General features: G+C 47.1%; 1 protein-coding gene across 1 annotated transcript in view; it reads right to left on the bottom strand.

Moving 5' to 3' along the window:
• The window catches only part of ABCD1 (ATP binding cassette subfamily D member 1), a 282,766-nt gene that overhangs the window by 163,406 nt on the left and 99,514 nt on the right, over nt 1–19,846 (bottom strand). Inside the window, exon 2 of the mRNA XM_069645376.1 lies at nt 3,677–3,857. Coding sequence (XP_069501477.1) covers nt 3,677–3,857 — 181 coding nt within the window. The remainder of the gene's footprint in view (nt 1–3,676; nt 3,858–19,846) is intronic.

The following is a 19,846-nucleotide window of genomic DNA, read 5'->3' as shown; positions in this document are numbered from 1 at the left end:
AACCTGGCCTCTGGCACCAGAAGAATGTAGGATGCCATGAGGCCGAGCAGTCTCAAGAACTATGGGAGAGTCTGGGCAAGTTGAAACTTGTGCACCATCTGCTCAATGTGATGAGCCCTCACCTGGGGAGGAAAACACTGCCCCAGGGACGTGTCGAGCACCGCTCTGATGTACTGGAGCCTCCGAGTAGGTGTCAAATGGGACTTCTTTAAGTTGAGGGAGAAGCCCAGCTTGTGGAGGGAGTGGCAGGTGACTGGCAGATGATCCAGGACTTGCTCGGGAGAGCGCGCCCTGATCAACCAATCGTCCAGGTAGGGGCAGACGTGAATCCCCTTTCCTGAGGTGCGCTGCCACCACTACCATGAGCTTGGTGAAGACCCTCGGGCGGAGGTCAATCCGAACAGCAGGACCCGAAACTGAAGGTGCGAGTCACCAACCGCAAACCACAGGTACTTCTGGTGCTTCGGATGGATCGGCACATGAAAATAAGCGTCCTTGAGGTCGAGAGACACCAACCAGTCCTGAAGTTGAAGGGCCTGGAGGACTTGAGAAAGAGTAACCATCTTGAACTTGTCCTTCCTGAGGAGTTTGTTCAAACCACGCAAGTCCATGATGGGTCTCAATCTCCAGTCTTTCTTGGAAATCAAAAAATAAGGGAAATACTATCCCTTGTTCCTCTCCGCTACAGGCACCAGTTCTATGGCGCCTTTCTCCAGCAGGGATTGAATTTCCTGCGCAAGGAGCGGATCCGGACTCTTCAAAGAGAGATTCCCCGGTGGATTGTCTTGAGGCCTCTGCCGGAAAGGAAGACAGTAGCCGTGGGTTATGATCTCCAGAACCCACACATTTGAAGTAATGGCGCGCCACTCTGCAAGATGCTGCGCCAACCTTCCCCCAACCGGCGAAACATGGGACATGGCCTCATGACTGAGCTGAAGCGGCTGTGGCGTTGCCTGAGGGCAAAGAGGCAACAGCCCGTGCGGCCTTGGCACCTCGAGTACCTTGTTTACCACCTCTGGCACTCCTACAGTGGCCCCTTTGACTGGCAGCTCCTCTCGCTTTACCAAAGGCTGAGTAATAACGAAAGGAACCTCCCCTCCATTGCTGTCCCCTAGGACGAAAAGGCGGAGGTCGAACTATAGCGCCCAACGACTTCGCTACAGCTTTTGAGGTCTGCAACCTCTCAAGGCTCTAGTCAGCCTTGCTGCCAAAAAGATGTTCCCCGTCAAAGGGCATGTTGAGGAGCTGGGCCTGCACATCAGGAGCAAACCCCGACTTCCGCAACCACACAAACCTGCGTATCACGGTGCTCGCCGACATGGACCGGCTGACGCAATCTGCCATGTCCAAACCCGACTGAACAGCCTCACACATGGTATCCTTGCCATCCTGAACCATGGCAAGGAAACCATCCCGTTCATCCCCTTCGGGAATCTGTTCAGCCGCCAAGGAAACAGTTCCACAGAGTGTGCGTGAAATGAGACAAGGCACAAATGGAGTTGGCCGCCTGAAGTGCCATACCCCCCTGCAGAAAACACTTTCTTCGCCCAACCGTCAAAATGCTCGTCGTCCCCATCAGGAGGGATGGTAGGGTCTGCACCACCAAACTCTCCGGAGTAGGGTGCTTGGACAAGTAGCAGGGGTCACTACTGGCTGGGCGGTATTTTCGCGGCAAAGACTTGCTCACTGCCGGGAGACTCTCCGGAGCAGTCCAAGCCGCCGCCACCCTCCTCTGTAGAGCCATATAAAACGGCAGTACCGGGTCAGTTGGTGGACCAATGTCGAGGATATCCGCAAGGTCATCCTGCACAAACTCCCCTGGGGGAGCAGACCATCCTAAGTGCTCGGTGACCCGTGACATAAGGCGCCGGTACAAAGAATCGGCATGAGTGCCAGGCTCAGGCCTACAAAACTCCACCTCCGGAGAGGTGTCCAGCCCACTAGCATCATGCAGGGACTGCCTCAGGTCCTCAAACTGGCTATGGCCCGAGAGAATCTCGTCCAGGCACCATGCCATCATCAGAGCCCTCATCCACCTCTGAAATGAACTCCAGATGGCGGTAAGAAGGCACAGAACTGGAACCAAAGCCATGCTTGACCTTGGCCAGAGCCTTTCTAGGTGGTTCCCCCGAGCCACGGGGTACCCCCGTCGACACAGCCCCAAAAGGCGTCAAGTGAATCGGCGCAGAGAGAATCAGCGTCAACGACAGAGGCGGCGCCGACAGCATCAACGGCGTCGACACAGGCCTCGAAGGCGGAGCCCCGAGCGTGTCCCTCGACATCCTGGGCGCCAATGGCGTCAACGAATTCCTCGGAGGCGGAGCCTCAAGAGAGTCCGTCGACAACCTCAGCGCCATAGGCGTCGATGTCTTCCTCGAAGACTTCACAGGTTCACGCAGTCTCGAGCGCGGCGAGGACCGGGACCTGGACCGGGCATGCCGAGAACGATTCCCCTTGTCCGAGCGGGACCTTTCCCGTGAATCGTGACGACCACCCGAGCCCGAAGGAGCGGCATCTCTCGGCTGATCACGACCGACCCCACTCGGAGGCGCGGACGGACCAGTGCTGTGCGATTCCCGAAGGAAGCCCATTCCTCCGGTGTCGCATGCTTGGTGGGGTAAGCGACCCGCCGATGGGCGGAGTCCTCGGATGAGGACGGGAAGGCGACCGATGACAGCGCTTCCGGGAGTGCCTCGAAGAGGCAGAGGAGTGGCGAGACCGACTCCGGGACCGAGACCCACTGGACTTCCGACGACGACACGGAGAGTCGCCCCTCGAGTCGTCCGTCGAAAGCCCCGCAGACCTCTACTTCCGGTGCTTGGACACCTTACTTACCGATAACTTCTTCTTGCGCTCCCGCAAGACTTTTGACGTGAGTGACTGGCAGTCGACAGTGATCCGTGTCATGGGCCTCCACGAGGCACCAGAGGCAGGCGTTGTGCGAGTCCGTGACGACATCTTAGACCCACAGTCCTCGCACTTCTTAAAGCCCAGACGCGGTGTGGAAGACGAGGTAGACATCTTCACAAAGAATATTTCGCAAACAGGTTCGAAGAACCGAGAAAGCAACAGAAACTCCAAAGAGTCAAGGCGCGCTGAGATTCCCGAAGCGAACATGTTCGCGGAAAAAACGGAACTGAGGCTACGGGCATCGTGTGTCCTACTTATAACATCCAGTGACGTCGGCCGTCGGAGGAGGTCCTCGAGGGCGGCGTATCAACATCATCGACGCAGGATGCAGAAAGATTTCCCGAAGCAGCACAGCTGTGGCGATTACTGTCATAGATATGGAATACGTCAGAGGACCCAATCCCCTCAAAATGGTTTTACAATTTACATCCTAGGCGCATGGAAAGCCTAGATTTATTTTAAAAAAAACAGCTTGGCAAAGTGACGACATGTACACAGGGCTTGCTACTGAGCATTAGAAGACACGACTGCATATTGCTTCTCGCTCCTTCCTGGTAATCTTAACAGCTTCCCCAGTCTTGAGCACACTGGCGACTCAGTATAATACTCTGCAAAAGCATCCATGCAGAGTCTGGAGAAGACCGATTCATCTTAGTAAAGGGTCAAAGAAAATCACAGTCGCCAGCGAAAGACACTTGGATGCAGACATTTCCAACAAAAGTTATATACACATTAAGACTTGCGGGAACCCTTGGAGGTTGCTTACCACTTTCAGAGTAGCCCGTTGCAGTGATGATGGGCACTGCCACCATGACCAGCCCAGAGGCACTCCAGACATACTTCATCAGGAACTGCTCCAGCATGACGTACCACAGGCGCCGCAGCAAGATCAGGTTAATCTGCGAGGCCAGGTCCTGGTAGCACTGCTGCAGCAATGACAGCTCCACCTGCCCAGAGAAAGAAAGAGAGACTAAGAACTGAGAACCACTCAGCGGGGTCAAAACATTGTAAACAAGCGTTAGGCAGAAGGTACAGCAAACAGAAGTGTGGACTATTACTGCTTATCAATAAGAAGCTGAACCTCTGATCTGCCTTACTTTGCCCAAATATAAGAATAACGCATGTAATCAAGGGCTTAGGAGAATAAGTTCTAGTTATTTCTGAATGTATGTGTGGTGTTTTACAGCACAGTCCCAGCTGTGCAGCAACAGAGCACTGTGCAACATGGGATACAGAAGGGAGCCATTCCTTCCCTCGACAATTGAGGAAAAGAGCAATCTAACCAAGAGCCCAGGGGAAGGGAGTCATTCCCCCTGGTCTTGTGTGAGAAACAGTGAAAGCCAAAAGATACACAAGAATGGAGACATTCTCCTGGTAAGTGAATCTGCAAAAAAGATCAAACCACAAAATATTGTGATCCACAGGAAGGGCACAATTCCCCCTGCAGTGAGGAAACTGATAACTTTCTGATACAGAGTGTTAAAGGGCTGACAGTCGTTTGTCTCAGAAGTATTGGGACCAGGGGAAAGGGGTCATTCCCCCTGGTTGAGAACTGGAAACCTGAACTGTGCTACCCAGTCCAGGAGAAGGGAGTCATTCTCCTGGACCAAGAACATTGACGCAACCTTCTAGTTTAGTTAGAAGCGTAAGCGACAGAATTAGATGTTTTGACACATGAGGGTGGACTCGTTAATTTAGAAGGACATTCTGACAGACCCATTAGCACTTTAGTTGGGCTAGGGAAAGTTAAGGTTTCTCTTTATTTTCTTGGTGAATAAAAGGTTATAGCAACCACTATGCCACCTGTGTATCAGTTTCCTCCTTCTGCGCCCTTGCAGTACACAGCCAATGGATTAAGGATGTCAAAAGAAGTGAATCTGCATGTAGGTCAACCTGGTGACCAGCAAAAGGATTGAATGTGGCAAACCAGTTCACCTAATGCCCCATCCATTGTGCTATGTAACTCGATCATTTATGAGTGGGATTCCTGTCCACCCAAATCTCATTATGCAAATTGTTCGAGTCCACACACAAATGTTTGTGCCAATTGAGGCGTTGGGTAACCGGAATGGGTGCCAACCACTCATTGCTCTCTGTGCGCTCCATCATACTCCCTTTGTACGGTGTGTCAAGTGCCCTCTAAGTTGCTAACACCAATTGGCAACTGCCAAATCTTGGGCACCATCGGCTTTGCTTTTGGTTTCAATCTGATTTTATTTGTAATGAGCCAGATGCAGAACGAACTGTACTGAGCATACCAGTCGCAGAATGATCCAAGGTGAAACAGTTAACATAAGAGACTGGTCTTCAAGGCTTTCTGAAATTGCTAAGAAATGCCCATTGACCCAAAGTGGTCCAAAGTTGCAGTGCATCGATGGCAAACCTACAATCTCCCCTGTGTTTAAACAAGGATTTAGGCACAACAAGTAATTTCGAATACGCTGATCGTAATAAAAGGAGACAGTTTATATAGTTGGATTTTATTTTCGACTTAAGGAGCAAACAAAGCATTTAAAACATAATCTGACATCTAACCAGCAGCCAGCGAAGACATTGATGGTAGACCATAATCGATTCTGTGCGAGGAAGTTGGAAAAAAACAGACACATTGCTTCATGCTGAAATGTTTTATTTTTTACTTAATGGTACCCGACTCGATGGAACTGCTGTAGTGCATGGTTGGCTTTGTCAGTTGTTGGCTCAAGGTGCATGTCCAGCTGTATTTTAACATATTCCATGTAAGACTGAGTAGCACTGTGACTGCAGGGTCTTTGCAGCGGCAGTAAGCAGGAAGGTGTCATGCAACGGACTGCAAATTGTGGGCCATGAATTTGAGCCATGGCATAGTGACATCTGAGAGCATGCGTTAGCTTAACATCACAAATCCAGGCATAAAAGATAAAGGACAACTGTTTTGCATGAATGTAATCAAATAGACCAACTGCAATGTCTCCAAAGTGAAAAAAAGGTTGACCTCAATTAATTTTAGGTGGTCTATTGGGCAAGGTATAGAAACAATAGCCATCTCAAAATCATTCTACTTCCAACCCTAACCAAAAACAAACACATTTCGACATGCACATCTAACGCTGAAAACAGGTTAGACAATGTATCACTCAAAGGCACGTCTATACTACATTTCCCTAACCCACCACAAGAACAAAAAAAACTCTGCACACAACTTTGACAGACAAGCCACAAACAATGCACATTTGCAACTTGAATATTAAACACTGCTCCAGACAAACCACAAAATATTTCAAACTAAATACACCACAGGGAACCCTACCTCTTCAGATCTGCACACATGTACATTGCAGTAAAGCAACCTTGCCCAGCTGCCTCCGTTCCCACATGAATTCCTACCCCACCTCTTGCAGATCCTCAAGTACAGAGAAACCATGGCAGAAGGTTTGCTAACCAGGACTCTGTAACGTGGCATAACAAGGCATAGTAAAGTGTTCTCATTCTCCTGGGGGCAGAACTCTAAATGGCCTATTACGAGCGGGACACCATTTTGTCCCTAAAAGGATTACCTCTTCCTTATGTGGTAGGTCAGAAGCAGAAGACGGACCAATATGTACCATTTTCAACAGGTTAATTGGAAAAATAATAAAGACAATGCCTAACTTTTCCTATTCAAAGGATTTCCCTACCTAACAGAACTAAACTAGGGTGCTAGTGTCAAGCATGAAGTCCAAAGTCCAAATCAAGTCTGTCCTCCATCCAAAACTAACCTACGTTGACCCTACCACTATTACACAACTAAGAGACCAGGAGAAGGACTTTCTCCTGGGGTGCTTTTCCACAAACGTTCTCATCGTGGGATCTTCAGATAGCCTTTTGCTGTCTCTCTTAGTATGCCCTTCAGTTCTTTCAGGGGGCTTTTCCTGGACTTTTTTATCTTGGTTCCCTTGACTTTTTAAGATTCCTTTCTTGGCTTTCTTTGATTCTTGATGGAGCCGCTGAATAAGTGTTATGCTTCACAACCCTTATTTCTTCTTTAGGATAAACAAATATGTTCTCGGAACAATTCTCTTTCCTTTTGTTATTGGTCTTCTCACTGAAACAATTAGGCTGATGTCATGCCTGCGCCATGGGCGCATCCATTTATGCTCAATTTGGACTATACGTTTATCATTTATTTACAACAGACTCTTGGATCCATCTATATTTACTTTGGGAACTTTATTTCCCATTTGCGAGACTTTGGTGCTTTATTATTATTTCCAACAAACTACGCATACCATAATGCACCTGGCTACAAGCATCGATTCCTGGCTGTTCCTATTGGTTATCAAGGGAACTACACCCCCCAGAAGCCCTAGGGCCTTGCCCTGCTTCCACCAGCCCAGGAACAGAAAGGGAGGTGGCCGATTGCCTGCAGGTGTGCTTCGCCAGGTACAACCAATTAGCCTGCCTCTGTGCTGGGCTAGGCAGTATAAAAGGCTGCTGCCTGCAGTGGCTCAGCCTCTTGCATCTGAGAGTCCTTCCTCCACCTTTTGCATCTTCCTACGGCTCTTGTATGCTGCTTACCTTCACTCCAGCTTGGACCCTGCCTTGTTGCTTGCTCCACCCTGCTGCCTCCGGCCATAGCCTTCCAGGCTCCCTGCCTCACAGCCCTGCTCCTCTGGGCTCTCCACACTGCAGCTGATCACGCTCTGCTGCCTTCCAGTCTCCGCCCTTGCCCTGCCGGGCTCTCCACATTGCAGCCGATCACGCTCTGCTGCCTTCCAGCCTCCGCCCTTGCCCTGCCGGGCTCTCCACATTGCAGCCGAGCACGCTCTGCTGCCTTCCAGCCTCCGCCCTTGCCCTGCCGGGCTCTCCACATTGCAGCCGAGCACGCTCTGCTGCCTTCCAGCCTCCGCCCTTGCCCTGCGGGCTCTCTACATTGCAGCTGATCACGCTCTGCTGCTTTCCAGCCTCAGCCCTTGTCCTCTGGGCTCCCTGCTCTGCAGCCTGCCTCACTCCGGCTGCCTTCAGCCATTGTCTTCTGGGCTCCCTGCTCTGCAGCCTGCCTCACTCCGGCTGCCTTAGCCCTTGTCCTCTGGGCTCCCTGCTCTGCAGCCTATCTCACTCTGGCTACCTACAGCCCTTGTCCTCTGGGCCTTCCTACTTTGCAGCTTATCACGCTCCGCTGCCTACTACCTACCTTTTCCGCTGGGTTCTCGGCCTAGCAGCCCTCTACAGTCCTCTGCTACCTTCTACGTTCAGCGGCCCTGTCCCTCAGGGTTCACTCCTTACTGCCCGGCCCTTATGGGATCCTTGCCGTGCAGTCTGCTTTACTCTGCTGCCCTAAGCCCTTTTCCTCTGGGCTTTCTACCTTACTTTCCCACTCCTGTGGGCTTACTCATTGCTTTCCTGCTCCTCGGAGCTCTCAACCTTGTTCCTTACTGTCCTCTGCTATCCTATCCTGTTACACGACTTTCCCTTAATTTCCTTCTGCTAGTTTGCTATCACCTCCTTTCCTGGATTTGTCTGTAGTATCTTCTCTTGTACTGTTTGTAGACCCTTTTGTACAGAGCTTGTCTGTTGGTTCCCATCAGTCAACCTCTGCCCCTTCCCTTGTCTTGTCTTGTTTCTTCATTACAGACACCCGTAGCTGCTGTTCCAAGTCATGAGCAAACAGCGTGGGCCTCTGTTATAGCAAACTGTCCAGAAGGCTAGAGTATTTCCAAGGTTCGTGGAATACTCTTTTCCTATATCTGCATACACCCCAAGAGGGTATTAATTCTGTATCTTTTCCCTTGCTACTCCTGCCTACTCTTCATTCTCTTTCCTTTCCGCTGTGTGTGTTCTTGTCTGTCCACTTTATTTGGCACAACCACCCAAACCCTTTCTGGGTGTCCTGTGCCACTCTTAATAGAGTGCCATCCCTGACAGCTGAGTCCTTGTTTGACGCTTGCTATTCTTAGGATCTTACCATTCACTGAGACGATCCTGAATGAGGCTCACTCTTCTTAAAATCTTGCCATTCACTGGGACGAGTATCGCCCTTGAATATGCTTTGTTCCCCACTGCGACAAGTAAGCTCATTGCAATTGCTATATTCGTATATTCTGTGAACATGCATATACTCGCCAGAGATGCCCTGTGCCCAGAGTCTCCCGCTCGCCCAGTTACCTCTGTTGTACTGGGGTTGTGTCACCGGACCAGTATTTGGCTTTCTGTTGTGTTCGGTCTGGACAGCTTCTTGGCCTGCACACAAGTTCGTTGGACACACCTCTACACCACTATCTCTTTGTGGTATCATGGGTAGAGGGTGTGGGTTTATCAGTGTTCTCATGCCAACACGCATTTCTCGGTCTCTCGTTTCCAGTTTCCTGCGTTAGCAGACAGACCTTCCAGCACCTTTGGGTTGGGACTTCTCCTCATCCCTTTCTGGATATCCCTCTTGGGACTAACAACCGTGGGATCGACTTCCTCCAGTTGGTTTCCCACTTTGTGCACTGTGGGCACTTCCTCTTGCACACTGCCTGTAGCCAGGTAAAGCAGGGTTCGCCCGAGTCATCAGTTTCACATCTCCAGTTGGTTTGTAACACCCAGATCTCGTTCTGACGTTTGCTTGTTCCTCCCACTTTTATGACAACGCCAGGGCTTCCCCAGCTTCTTCGAATAGTCCTCCCTTTGTGTTGTAGCTATACTCGTTAAAACTCCTTTAGATTTCTCCGTGTCAGTAAATGACAGGCAAGTATTCTTTATTACTCCTATGTTCTTACTCTTCACAGTACAATGCAGATACTTTTCTTCTGTCATATTACAATAGCATATGTAAGATGAGTCTGGATGTCTTTCAACTGGTAGGGTTGTAGTGGGTGTTTGAGCATAATGAAAAGGGAGTTCCTCAGTGGAATTGGAGCCCTCATCCCCAAGAGAGGAGTCTCTCGCTGTGAGGTCCATCTTACCGCCCACTAGAGGTGAATGTTGCATAGCAGGCTGTAGAAATCAAGACTCGGACCAGGTTGGGTTGTTTTGCTGAAATAAGGCTTTATTCAAATAAGGTGTAACCAAAAGAAATTATAGTCCATTAACTCCTTGAAAGTTACTTCACTCTCAGGTGGCCTTCCAGGGATGTAACTTAGCACTCCTAAGTTTCCTTTGTGTCCGGATAGGGCCACCAGTCGTTCCTTCCCTCCTCGTCCTCTCCGAATGACTAGAAAAAGCAGCAAACTGTAGATCAGTTCCCGGGCTTTTATTTGATGCGAGTGACTTAGTCTCCCCCCAATGGAACCCTTCCCTGACTATTGAGCTTCCCATTGGTTGGTTCGGCCATGTCCCGCCTCAAATTAAAGGCTGCCGTCGGCTTCCTTAACACCTGGTCGCCCCGTGAGGCCCTCCCTTTTGGAAGACCCCGGCCACTCTCCTCCCTCCCTCTACATGGGCCAACACTTCCCGACTCCTGTAAAGCGGGCTGCCTCGCCGAGCCAGCCGTCTCTCCCTCCGCGTTTCACCTGACGGCGAGAGGAGCTCGGCGGGCCGCACGGGTCTGTGCTCCGCAGCTGTCCGCGTCTCCCGCAGGCTCGCCGCTACCGGCCCGGACCCCATGCCACAGTCTTCCACGCCGGAGCCGGCGAAGTTAGGTAAGGATACCAAGGACGGAGATGCCCCTTCCGTCTCGTGGCCGACTGCCACGAGGCCGCAAAGTCACGCTACCCCCCCCCCCTTCGGGGTCTGCTTCACACAGGCTCATCACAGGAAGGGGCATCCCCTTCTGGAAAGGGGCTGTATCCCACGATTCGAGACACGTATTTGAAGGAAGTATTTTTCTAATAGTATGAACTTCATCACATCAATTTTTGAAGTTGTGTCACAGTAAGATTACATTACTTGCCCAAGATCACACACTTTGGTTAAGCAGTGAAGCTAGGAATTTAACCCACTCTGCAATTTGGGCACTTGGCCACATACCCTACGAATTTAACTAGGTAAAAATATTAAGTTTTACATTTCAAGGACTAGATTAAAGTCTTTTTGAGTTTACTTACAAAATACACAAATCGAATAGTAAAGCAACCTGGCAACATGTAAATCCTTTTAGAAACATGTTAGGCCAAAAGAACATCATTGGAGCGTTATCCCACATCCTGAATGGAAAACAACAAGTCCCCAGAATGCAAAATATTGCAAGATTGAAAAGTCGGTTTTATTCCAATGTGCTTTCAGCACTTTAAGACCCACTCTAAAACAAGTTGTGTATGAAGGTTATGTGGGTATAGAGAGTGTTTGTCATACATTTCCAGCTTGATACATATGTTAAGAACATCCGACTAGCCACTCAAAGCAAGCTCTTTTCTTGAATGATGAGCTACAAGGCATCATTAATATAAACCAGGGGTCTGCAACATATGGCTTGCCAGAGTTTTTGGACTAAAACTCCCACCAGCAGCAGTAATCAGTCAATATGGGGGAGGGGGGGGGGAGGACAACTGGAGTCCTCATCACAAACATTTGGGGAGTCAGACTTTTAGTATGGAGCAATCATGAAACGGGAGTTGTAATATGTTATTAACTTTAATGGTCTTAGAAGCACATATTTGGTATGTAAATAGAGCTGTGTGGAGTCTGTGACAAATCCAGGGTATTCAGTCTCTTCCTGTAAGGCTAAGGAGGCAAATCCACTTTGCAATACCCTCCCTAGGTGTACAGGCAAGCAGGACCTCACAGAGAGACTACCCCTTTGGGCACAAAGACACCCATTCCCATAAGAAACTCCCTCAAACTGGATATACCATGCCCTAGATGGGAAGCTTTGGAACACAAGATAATGTGTGTGATGCTGGAAATGCATCGGAGGGACAGGGCCTCCATATCCTTGTCCTTTACTGCTTTTTATCGTGTGTTCTGCTTGCACCGAACGCCACAGACACAGCAAATTGGATGCCGAGAAACCTGCGTAGGTGGTGGCGAGCCCACAGAGACGAATCCATGGTGGACTGATGGTCCAATTAACGTTACCGATACCAGCAAGCACGGAGGAAGCGAGTGTGTCCGTGAAGCCAAGTGGACACCAGGAAGAGACACGAAAGAGCAAGAGAATGAGGACACAAACGTCAGGAAGAAGACGCGCCCCAGAGTTACGTAGAGAGAGTGCGGCCCGAGACAGAAACCTCTGGAAACGGTCCCCTTGAAGAGGGAAGGTAACCAGGAGACTGGGAGGTGTGGGAACACTCAAGGGAGTCAAAGTCTGTCAGCTAGTCACAGTATAAAATATGAAACAGTTAACTTTGAAACCAGGGGGATACAAAGAATGTGAAGTCAAGGAAAAGCCTACTCATACACAGTGAATTCGTCAGAGTGGAAGAAGTGAGAAAGCGTTAACTTGGAGACCAAATAAATATGAAGCTTATAAAAGCAGGGAAAAGTCTGAAGAGACAATAAGAGAGAAGGCGTGCAAAACAAAACCCTGGGAAATAGGAAAAATAACGTGTCATCTTGTACAAGAACAATATAGTACTGAAAAGAGAAATTTACACCCCTGAGCTCAAACAGAGAAGACAACTACAAAACCTTAAGTTGGCTAAGAGGGAGAAAAAAGGGACTCAAGACACAGAGGCAAAGTTCTGCATTGCACATGTAGAATTGAACGGGTTGTTGATACAAGAAGTCACAAGAGACCATTTACAAATAATATATTAAAGACTGGTACTAACATTACCTTCAGGAGAAGGGAGTCATTCTCCTGCCTTTTGTTACATTCTCTTAGTGGTAGGTTCAGTTAGAGTAGATTTGGACAGTGTGTTGCTTTCTTTGGGCATTCAGGACTGAAACAAACACCATAGTTAGTAGGTAGGGATCACCCATAGTTCAGGGAAAGTTGAGCCTTCTTTTGTTTTAATAAATGACAGTTCATGATGTCCTCACAGTCTGTGTCCTTCTTCTGACACACCACAGGTCTTGCAGTAGGAAATGTCCCATCACAGTGCCAACTGCCCAAACGGTCATCACTAAAGAAGGTGCAACAGATAGCAAGAGAAATTAATTTACAAAAGTAATTGCAAGGTGCAGACTACCCAGCCCGTTTACCATCTGCATTTTGTCCTGCTCATGACAGCTCTGAAGGTGAGCAGGTCGCTTCAGCAATGGTCCAGAATTTCAGGGGGATGAGGGGAATTAAGTCTTATTAGGCCAATTGTGTTGCTTGTCGGATTGGCATTGTTAAAACTCCTCCAGACTCTGGAGAATTTTGTCATTTCCTTCATCAAATTACATATAAAGAAAGGCATCTTTGGAATGGTGATCCAGCTATAAAGCGTTTTAAATGACGGTTGTTGCTAAGCTTTGTGAATTTTCAACCCCATCCCCGGGGAGAGGGTGGTTCCATGGAATAAGCAAGTCCTGGCAGCTTCTGGTTTGTCTGGAGCTATGGAAGTCATGTGCTAATGGGTCCCCAAACACAGCCCAGCTTTTCCTCCACTTCAAGCGCAGGGTTAACTTCATCCAAGAGTCTGGTCTTCGCTTTCAATATCTTGTGCAGGGGCCAAATGTGATGGGAAGCGAGGCTATTTTCAGTAGATGGAAACATTTCAGTTCTAGAAGGAACAGTGGGCAGAATGGATTATTCAAACATGGCTCCTATGATCAGTGGCGCAGCGAAACCTACATTTCTGAGGGGGCTAACTAGGGAGGGGCCACTTCAGAAACTGGGTGAGGCAAACTTGGAGGCTCCACCCCCGCTGTTCAATCCCAAGGGTTGCATGGCATGTTGCCCAAGTAAGCGCAATATGCCCGTGAAAATATCCAAGTGATTGGATTTATAGATCAAAAACGTTGGTTAAACAGTGAAACAGACTGTAACCCATGTTATAGTTTAGGAACTTACTTTACAAGCACCACTTGGCACACACATATACATTTTAAGGCCTACAATAATGTCTTATAGAGCAGAGCTCTCACATTTCCTGTGGCTATGCATGAGAACACCACCAGGACCTGGTGTTGCTTGGAATTCATGGACTTTTAGTTTTCCTTAATTTCAAAATGGTAAAGAAAAAACTGCAAGTCCCAGAATCCAAAAGGGATACGCAGGACTGTGAGACCTTCTTATGCATGGTCATAGGAAAGTTCAGAGTGCTTATAGTTTAATGACAAAATACACAAATGTCATATTAATTCAACTTAAAATATGTACATCTTTAAAAGAAGTATGCTAAACCAAAAGAATAACGATGTAGCTTAATTCTACACATCCTAAAAGAAAAACTACGAGTCCCAGAACGGAAAATAATACAAGCCAGAAAAGAAACAATTTTTTAAACCATTGTAGTAATGTAACTTGGATACGGAGTACATTTGTCACCAACTTACAGCATGTGGTTATGCATCCATTTAAAGCAACCCCTTTTTAGCATGTCAGGCTAATTGGCTTCCCTTTAAAAAAGGAAAACCTATTTGTGATGGAAACCTTGTTACTAAGGTAATGAACCATGAAAGGGGGGGGGTGGTTCAGACCATTAGTGACAAATGTGAAAAAATATGTAAAATACTGGTGTGCGGGGGATAAGGGAGAGAAAGGAGTAATTGCCGGTCGTTAAATGGCTACAGGCAGCCCATTCCAGGATGCTGCCTGTGGCCTTGTATGATTATGGCAATCCTGAGCTTCAGGCTCTCGGTTTGGACGGGGGTTGGGAGGACGGGAGGATCAGTCTCCTTTCGTCTGTTAACTACCTTGTGAATTAAGCCAGGGCCGGCAGGTGGTGGGATAAGAAACTAGAGCTTGTGGACAAACTTGTTGCGAAATAAAATTTGGCGGCAGGGTCTCCGAAATGTCTGACACAGTCTCAGAACCCCAGAACCTAAATAGATAAGAAAATTGAATGAGGTGGTGGACACGCAATTAAAGGAATGGCCTAACAGGTTTGGTTGAGTTTTCTAACAGGCAATGAAAGCAAATACAATATATTTTAACAGATGTGTTAAATATAAATAACGTGCGGTCAAACAAATTATAGACTAAAGATATTCAAATATAAAACCAAAATAGGTCAAGGCACGTTCCAATCCCTTAGTTCTTTTGAAGGAAATGCATGATTCTAATGTATACATTTTGTTAAATCATTCTAATGCCAAGCCTTCACTATAATATGTTGCAAAAATCAAACAGTGCATTATCTACATTCCCTTTCTTTTGGTGTTAAAAAAACATGATAGTTACTAATGTCTAACTGATCATGTGATTCTAAACCCGGCCGATAGCGACTTCCATTGGGGAAAAGAAATATCTCCATTCGTGGTTTTTCTTTACTGGCAGGCTATTAAATTACGTGGGGAGGGTGGCGGGTGTCCGTTTTTAGAGCACAGGCTTGAGGGACATTTTGTGAGCCTTGCCGGAATGAGACCCAGCCCACTTAAAGCCTCCACATTCCAGACACCTCTCACTCCCTTACTTTAGTCTTTTGGGGCCTACAAGCTGCAGGTGAATAACCACAGTAGGACATAGTCCAAGTTTAAGGCTGCTAAGTTCTAGTATGAATTAGGTAGCTTATGTTCATTTAGAATTCGATTTTATTTGGATTAAAATTTATATTTAAAAAATTATGAATTTTTGAGTTAATGTTGTAAATGTATATATGTATGTAATGTTGTAAAAGTTCTTTGGACTGAAAAACAACAATAAAATAAATTTAAAAAAAATAAAAAAAAGGTAACCACCTCCCTAGCAGAGCATAGTTCACAGACAAGATGGGCACAAAGTGTGCAGGTGGGAAGGAGGAGGATGTACCCTAGAGGTCATACAACTTAGTGGTGAACACATCTTGCACAAATGTACAGCGTAGGCATGCCTATGTTTTTCAGTCGGTAGAGAAAATGTGCACTTCTCACCCAACTCACACGTCTTTGGGGTAACCAGTTGGCAACTACAGGACAGCGTTGATATGCGTGTGTTTGTGCTTGTATCAATAGCATCTGGTGGGGGAGACAGGAAGTCAGTCCGGAGGAGGGACTCCCCCTCCCCCCCCTTCCACATTTGTCCAGGTAGGGTATGAAATGGGCCAGAACAAGATGGAGCAGTGCTCTGGCAAAGTGCGTCTTGCTGGTGCACCGTACCACCTCGAGGCCAAAATCCCCTGGGCGAACCCGGCCCAGCAAACCCGAAAACCTACTCTCAGCCCCAAGCAAAACGGATAACCTCCACAAAGAAACTGGCCAAGCCTCAACGGTTGGGTTGCTTGAATAGATGTGGTGCTGCTCAACCGGGGCCGGGGCCGGGAACGGCCCCCCCCACCCCCCACCCCACACACACACACACGTAGGATGGGAGTTTCCAGGGCCATTTGTTTCCATTGCCACTTGCTGGCTGCACTACCACAGTTTGCCTCAATTTTCTATTTATTTTATTTATCTGCGCTCCTCGGCTTCAGCACTTTCCACTCTCCCCTTTCCATGCACTTTTTCCCTTTTCCCATGCACTTGCGCGTTCTCAATGTCACTGGGCCTAGTAAGATCGTTTTTATGTTGTGCTGTGCTCTCCCCTGTTCCCCTCCCTTGCCTAGTCGCGCTCTGAAACACTTGTGTACGAGCGCGATACAAATAAAATATATCATTTCCAGCACCTGGCCTCCGGGCTTCAACAGCAGAGGAACCGCAGGTCAGGGATAAGGTGCACTGCCAGAGCAACCAACATGTGGGTTTTAGTAAATAAGAATTGCTGCACATCAGGAGTGGGGTACAGTACACTGCCATGTAAAGGCCTATGTCTCCGCACCGGATTCGTAGCGTGCTGGTCGGAAACGAGAAGCACTGGAGGAAGAGCAGGGGGCTGATACTTTCTGCATGGCAGGATGGAAGTGCATCTGCAGAGCTGTGCTGAAGAAACGGGATTCCGTGACTATGCATTTCAGGTGAACTAGATCACAAACAAGAGCACAAATAGGGTGAATATTCCAATGACGACACACGTATGAATGTGTGGACAGAAAAAGTGACTGTTGGGGGGGGGGGTCTTTTTAACTCAAGTAGCAATATATTGGTTTAGAGTGAGATCCCGATCAAACTGGTATACAACTCTCTTTTATCTAAGGTGGTAGAAGCAACTGAGAGGGTGAATGGTGGACCAGACTTGGTAACTGGGAAGGTCAGCAAATAAGACAGTGCTTTAAGTGGGAAAATACATCGTAGGGAGCACCGAGAATGCCTAATGAGTGCGGCGCATGCCCTAAAGATTTAAGGACGTGCAGTCCCACAAAACAGTACATATGCAATATAAGTTCTAGACATAAAATGGTGATTTTCATTTTAAGGAAAATATTGTACCTTTATAAAGTACTGCAATGTAATTTAGTGTATTTCATAGATAAATTGGAATACGAACAGCACAGCTTGCTTTTGCTTCAAAGAAAAGGCACCTCGGGAAGTATTACATTTTATACAAAATAGTATAAAAAAGGCATCGACTCAGGATGAGAAAAAAACACTCTGCATGGTTCCCTCGTATTAGTCTCGATAAGGCAGTATTACAACTTCTAAAAAAAAAATTAAAAAAATACTGCAACGTTCGAAAGTAAAACGAATTTCTTAAAGCAGGACAAACGAGCCAGGGAGCAGGCAAAGCAGAGTCCTCAGCGGCTAATAGAATGTTCCAGCAGGTGAGGGGTGTAAACCTATCATACCACTGAGGAATCTCCGTCTCCTACGGTCCGCAATTATTGCTATCCAAGTAAACAAAATGCTAAAGAATATCTAGCTCGAATGCATGCCTACGCAATGCAGATGCCAGGCACTGGGGTTCAAAATCGACGCCAGTCCCCAACCTGAAGCAAGAAAAAAAAATTAAGAATTTTTCTTTTGCCGTCCTTCACGTTTCAAGACTGAGCATAACACTATATCTGGACGAATCGGTAGTGGTGGCGTAAGGGGGAGCCAAGGCAGAGCCCTGGTCCAAAAACATTTGTTTAGAGGCAATACATTTTATTATACGCAATTGTATTTTTTTTTAAACCATGGACTCTGAAGATCCTGTTTTTTATGCAAAAAAACATTCCGCCAAACTAAAGCCAGAGTAAGCGTAGATGGATAACATTTGAAGAATGGCAAAGAAGGAAATGAAGGCTGGAATAGGACAGTCTACTCACGGGGGCATGGTAACCAAAATGCAGAGTAGAAAAGTCAAAGGCAGTCATGCATTGTTACAATAGTATTTTTAATGGCCAAAAAAGGCTCTTTCAGTTTAGGACCTAGCTATATATGGTAAATGCAGTCCGATCCCTTAATAGTAGATTACATTGGTTTGTAGCGGCTTTAGGATCGGGAAAAGGGGAATCGCAACATAGAAGTTCATGCGGGATCCGCAATTAGCAAGGACTACTGTATCATGTAGCCGCAGACACGAGAGGCCAGGTTGCCATATAGGCCACCAGAAAGAATACAAATGAAAATCTATTGGAATTGGTAAAAGAATTCAACAACCTCGGTGACCTCAGGCCAGAGCATACTAAAAAAAGAAACTGCAGACAGTAAGCTCACAAGGTCCAATCAAGGGGCAATATTAATCCCCTTGTCCTCTCCGGATGTTTTGGAGCACAAGTGCCATCAGCCTTACGGTGCAGAGTCAATGGCGAGGGACCATGGGAGTCGTAGACCAAAGCACCTGGAGAGCCGCAGGTTGCAGAACCCTGCTCTATTCAAATGAAGGAATAGGTCCAATCCTGAGTCCTACAGGATCTTAACTCTTACATGTAACGGGGAACGCATTTACATATGGCTGCTGGGTATTTTAAAATACTGGATAGAGTTTGTTGACTATCTTCCAATACATCAGGGCGGCTTTAGACCTGAAGTAGGGACAAACAATCAGACATTTTCCCAATATTATATGTCTGCATTAAAAGTACCTGGGAAACATGGCTCCCAATATACATGCTTTATCGATTTTAGTTCTGCCTTTGATAAGATGGATCATTGCCTTTTACGGTAATATTTGGAAGGCTAGGTGCCTGGGCTGCTTGGTGCATTTATTGAAGGAGCGAGCGTGTGGTGATTCTGCGAGGGGAAAACTGTTGGATACAATTGTATCCGAGAATGGTCTTCCTTAGGGCTGTGTCCAGGCGCCAGTTTTATTTCACTAGTAATTAGTGGATGTAATCAACACTCAATTGTGGGCTCACCGTTTTACGTCCAAAGTAAAGGACTTTGCATTCCATATGTAATCTATGCAGAAAACACATATTTTAGATCAGGCACTTATCCGTTTCAAAATAAAGCAAAATAGGTTATCTGCCTACTGCAATTGTGTTCAATAAACAAAAAAACGAAATGATCGTGTTCTCCAAGAGTATAAAAACTGTCACAGTTTAAATGATAGACCATAAATGAGAGCAGGTAAAATGTTATCACTACGTAGGGTTGGAGTTTGTTTCCAATATGAGATGGGCATGAACAAAGCCAAAGCAGCATTTCAAGGTTTATTGATTTTTTTGTTTATATTGGTGGGGTGGAGGCTGGGGGTGGGTGGTGTCTTCCACTTACTCAGTTGAAGGAAAGCACACATCATTAAAGATTAAAGTTACGTCAGTTATATTATATAGTTGCGTCCCAAGATAAGTGAAAGCCTCAAGGAGAAGGGCCTTTGCACTTCCAAGTTCCACGTCAGTACAAGCACTAGGACTGACACTGCGTTTAACTTCTTTGTGCCACAAAACAATGGCAAGAATGGTCTCCATTATCAGCTATTTATTGTGAGCCCCGGATATATGAATGGCTAAGTCGTGCTTACACCAATCTCCTAAGGTCTGCCTCGAAATGAGTTGACGTGTACGGGCGCTTATTTGAAGGAGGTTGGGCAAGGCATGGCTGGAAAAGCCTGAGGGAGAGGAATTAATTGAAAGGGAATTTTCTGACAAAGTATTGCTCAGAGAGGCTGGGAGGAAAGTTGGCAGTTTGAAATCGGAGGAAATGCTCCGTTTTTAACCTCATCTAGGAAACAGCCTTACTTTGAATTCCT

This window comes from Ambystoma mexicanum, chromosome 2p (assembly GCF_040938575.1).
Source record: "Ambystoma mexicanum isolate Mex_15411 chromosome 2p, UKY_AmexF1_1, whole genome shotgun sequence".
In the NCBI taxonomy this organism is placed as follows: domain Eukaryota; kingdom Metazoa; phylum Chordata; class Amphibia; order Caudata; family Ambystomatidae; genus Ambystoma; species Ambystoma mexicanum.
This window is presented reverse-complemented; position numbering and strand designations above follow the sequence as displayed.